This window comes from Gossypium hirsutum, chromosome D13, assembly GCF_007990345.1.
Source record: "Gossypium hirsutum isolate 1008001.06 chromosome D13, Gossypium_hirsutum_v2.1, whole genome shotgun sequence".
Lineage (NCBI taxonomy): Eukaryota > Viridiplantae > Streptophyta > Magnoliopsida > Malvales > Malvaceae > Gossypium > Gossypium hirsutum.
In genome coordinates, this window is record NC_053449.1 from 60260706 (window position 1) to 60263765 (window position 3060).

The 3060-nt window shown below is 33.9% G+C and overlaps 1 protein-coding gene across 1 annotated transcript; it reads right to left on the bottom strand.

Annotated features, from left to right (window-relative positions):
* Window positions 1-214: 214 nt before the first annotated feature.
* Window positions 215-1383, bottom strand: LOC107932042 (germin-like protein subfamily 1 member 14). The gene is made up of 2 exons (XM_016863982.2): window positions 1212-1383; window positions 215-1096 (listed from the first exon to the last, which is right to left on the bottom strand). Exons 1-2 carry the CDS (start codon window positions 1336-1338, stop codon window positions 561-563), a joined length of 663 nt encoding a protein of 220 aa, XP_016719471.1. The 5' UTR covers window positions 1339-1383; the 3' UTR covers window positions 215-560.
* Window positions 1384-3060: the final 1677 nt, after the last annotated feature.

Genomic DNA, 3060 nt, shown 5'->3' on the forward strand with positions numbered 1-3060 from the left:
TTATTCGGTAGAGTTAAAAAAATTTGAATTTAAATTATTTAAGAAAAAAATATGAGTCACACATTTCATTAATTTTTATATAATTGGCTCAACCCTTCATTCCAATTTGATTTCACTTTGAGATATATAGATGGATCTCATCCAACTTATTATTTTAAAAATATATATTTCAAGCAATTTCTTGATCAATTTGTTATCTCATCGTAACTCAAGATGAAGAAATTCCAACATTTGCATTCAAATCCAACTAACAAGGAATACAAGCAAGTAGGGCTAGCATGACATAAATACAACAATAACAACATGAACTACATATGCATTGGTGCCCTTGATTGTGGTCGTAATTTAAATCCGAGAGCATTACAAATTCTGGTCTTATATCTGAAAGGATAATGTCAAGAGAGGAGACTGGAGAAGTAAATTTAAACCTCTCTGTTTATTACATGATACTTAGCAGAATAGTATGACTTGGTTTAGAAAAGTGCATGCAAACATTGTTTCAAACAAGCAAACAAACTTTTGGGGTTTTGATTTGGCTCTTAAAGTAGTTGTTAATCCCATTAGAACCGAGACTGAAGATACTTAACCACATTCTTGTTCAACTGGAACGCCTTGGCCAAAACATCTGGGTTGATCGGTGGGTTTGAGCCAAACACTGCGTCAGCTATGGTGATACGCCCAGCATTTTGGCTGCTGAGAACAGCAAAGGCAACCGCCGCAGTTTTTCCTATGTTGAACTGGAAATGAATCAAACCAAAGGGGAAAACAAAAGCATCTCCAGGGTTTAGGATTTTAGTGAAGAGACGGTTGTCTGGGTCCGCCGTAACGAAGCCGGCATAAAGTGTGCCTTCGACAACAAGTAGGATCTCGGATCCCCGAGGGTGAGTGTGAGGAGGGTTGACACCATAAGGTGCATAGTCGACTCGAACCAGAGTTAAACCAAGAGTGTTAAGTCCTGGTATTATATCTACATTGATCATAGTGACATTTGATCCATCTGGATTTGATGTGTTCCTCGGCCTGTTTAGGCCTGAAAAGAAGAAATCTTCTGCAACTGCAAGCTTTGGGTCTTTGCAAAATTTACCATTTACAAACACTGCAATGAAGAAATGTTAAAAAGTTATATTAGAACATTGAAACGTAATGTTGTTCAGCTCATGCTTTATTAACATCATGAGGATGAACATTAACACAAAGTCTTGAATACGTACCGCCATTCTTGATGTCCTTGATAGCTACACAAAAGTCCTGGAGAGGACTGGGGTCATATGCTGAGGCCGATGAGCAAGCAAAAGCAAATAGGCCAAAAGCAATAAGAATGGAGCGAATCCCTTTCATTATGATATATGTTGACTTAGCTGGTTGTTTGCTATTGCTTGGGAGAAGATTGAGAAACTTTGCATGGCAGATAAAGCTATTTATAGATGGAAACCAATAGGCAGGTCATTATTTTCGATGAATTGCTGGTAAATGAGTGTGAGATTTGTGAAAAGGATGGGTTTTAGGTGGCAAGAAAGTAAAACGAAACGAAAGAAGATATTTGGAAGACCATTTGTGGGTTAGGATGGTGTCCAGTTAATGTTGAAGACACTGTTATTAGGTTTCTAATATGAAAGTAGTGTCCATTGAATACACTTGTTTCTGCTTGAAATCCAGTTCTAAGAAGAGAAGAAACTGGTTGAGGTAACGTAAGATATTCTTGGATTTCGATTTTTAATATCTGCAATTATTATTTTTTATTTCAAGACTCGGACCCCATTTATTATAATAATAATAATAAACATTTTTTGTTGAAGGTAATTCAACTAATATAAATAAATATATATATATATCAAGTGGCTCAGGTTAACTTGTTGGAATTAAAACTGGAACAGACAAACTCAGCTTGTGTCTTGTGCAACAAGCCTCGATGCTTGCTTAGCAAACAATCTGATTCGAGTAATAGAAAGAAGAAAAGCTAAGGAAAAATGGAGAGAGTTTTGATGAACAAAACAAATTTCATTCATAAGAAAAATAATGGCGTAATGCCAATACATAAGATCAAGCACTAAGCTTGTCAAAAACAACAAGTAATCACCTAAACTTACCTACCTCCAATAATTACATAGAAACTTGAAATTTAAACTTGTAAGCTTGTACAATGCTGTGTTTACAGCTCACATACTAGCTAATTACATCAATCATAGGCCTAACTTAGTTTGAAATGATATATAACTTGTAGCGACCTAAAAATTTTGGCACGGGCGCTAATCGAAGCGATTATTGAAAATTTGAAAATGGAGTTTTGATTTCATTTAAGAAAAGGAGTCGCCACCGATCTTTTTTCTAGGTGTGATCGGACACCTTCAAAAATCTCTTTTTAGAAGAATTTTTTTTTAAAAAAAAAACTTTTCCAAAAAAAGGCAATTTTAGGTCCACGTCAAAATCTAGAGAAAATTAGGGTTCGGGAGTCGGTTACGCGCGAGAAAGGTATTAGCACCCTTGCGACGCCCAAAATTGGTATCTCGTTAAACGCGCGTTGTCTTAATTTTCAAAAATACAACTTCAATTTAATATTTAATTGTGATCCGATTGAAACTCGAGAAAACTTTTTTTTGTTTTTAAACATGAGAATTTTGAAACACAATAATAATTTTTGAAAACACGAAATTTTTTTGAAAACACGGAATTTTTTGAAAACACGAAAATTTGTCAAACACGGGAATTTTTTGAAAACACGATTACATCAAAAAAAATATCCACGAGAATTTTTTTTTGAAAACACGAAATTTTTTCAAACACGGGAATTTTGAAAACACGAAAATTTTTTTATTCACGACAGTTTTTGAAACACGGAAAATTTAAAAAAAAAAAGAAACAGGAATATATTTTTTTGAAACATGGGAAAATTTATTATTATTATTTTGAAACACGAGAAATTTTGAAGACATGAAAATTTTTGAAACACGATTTTTTTTAAAAATACCGTATTTAACACGAATCGATGATATTCACCCCAACATGGCGATGAAACCATCGAATTAGTGTTAAATAAATTTAATTTAATATTTAATCGGGATT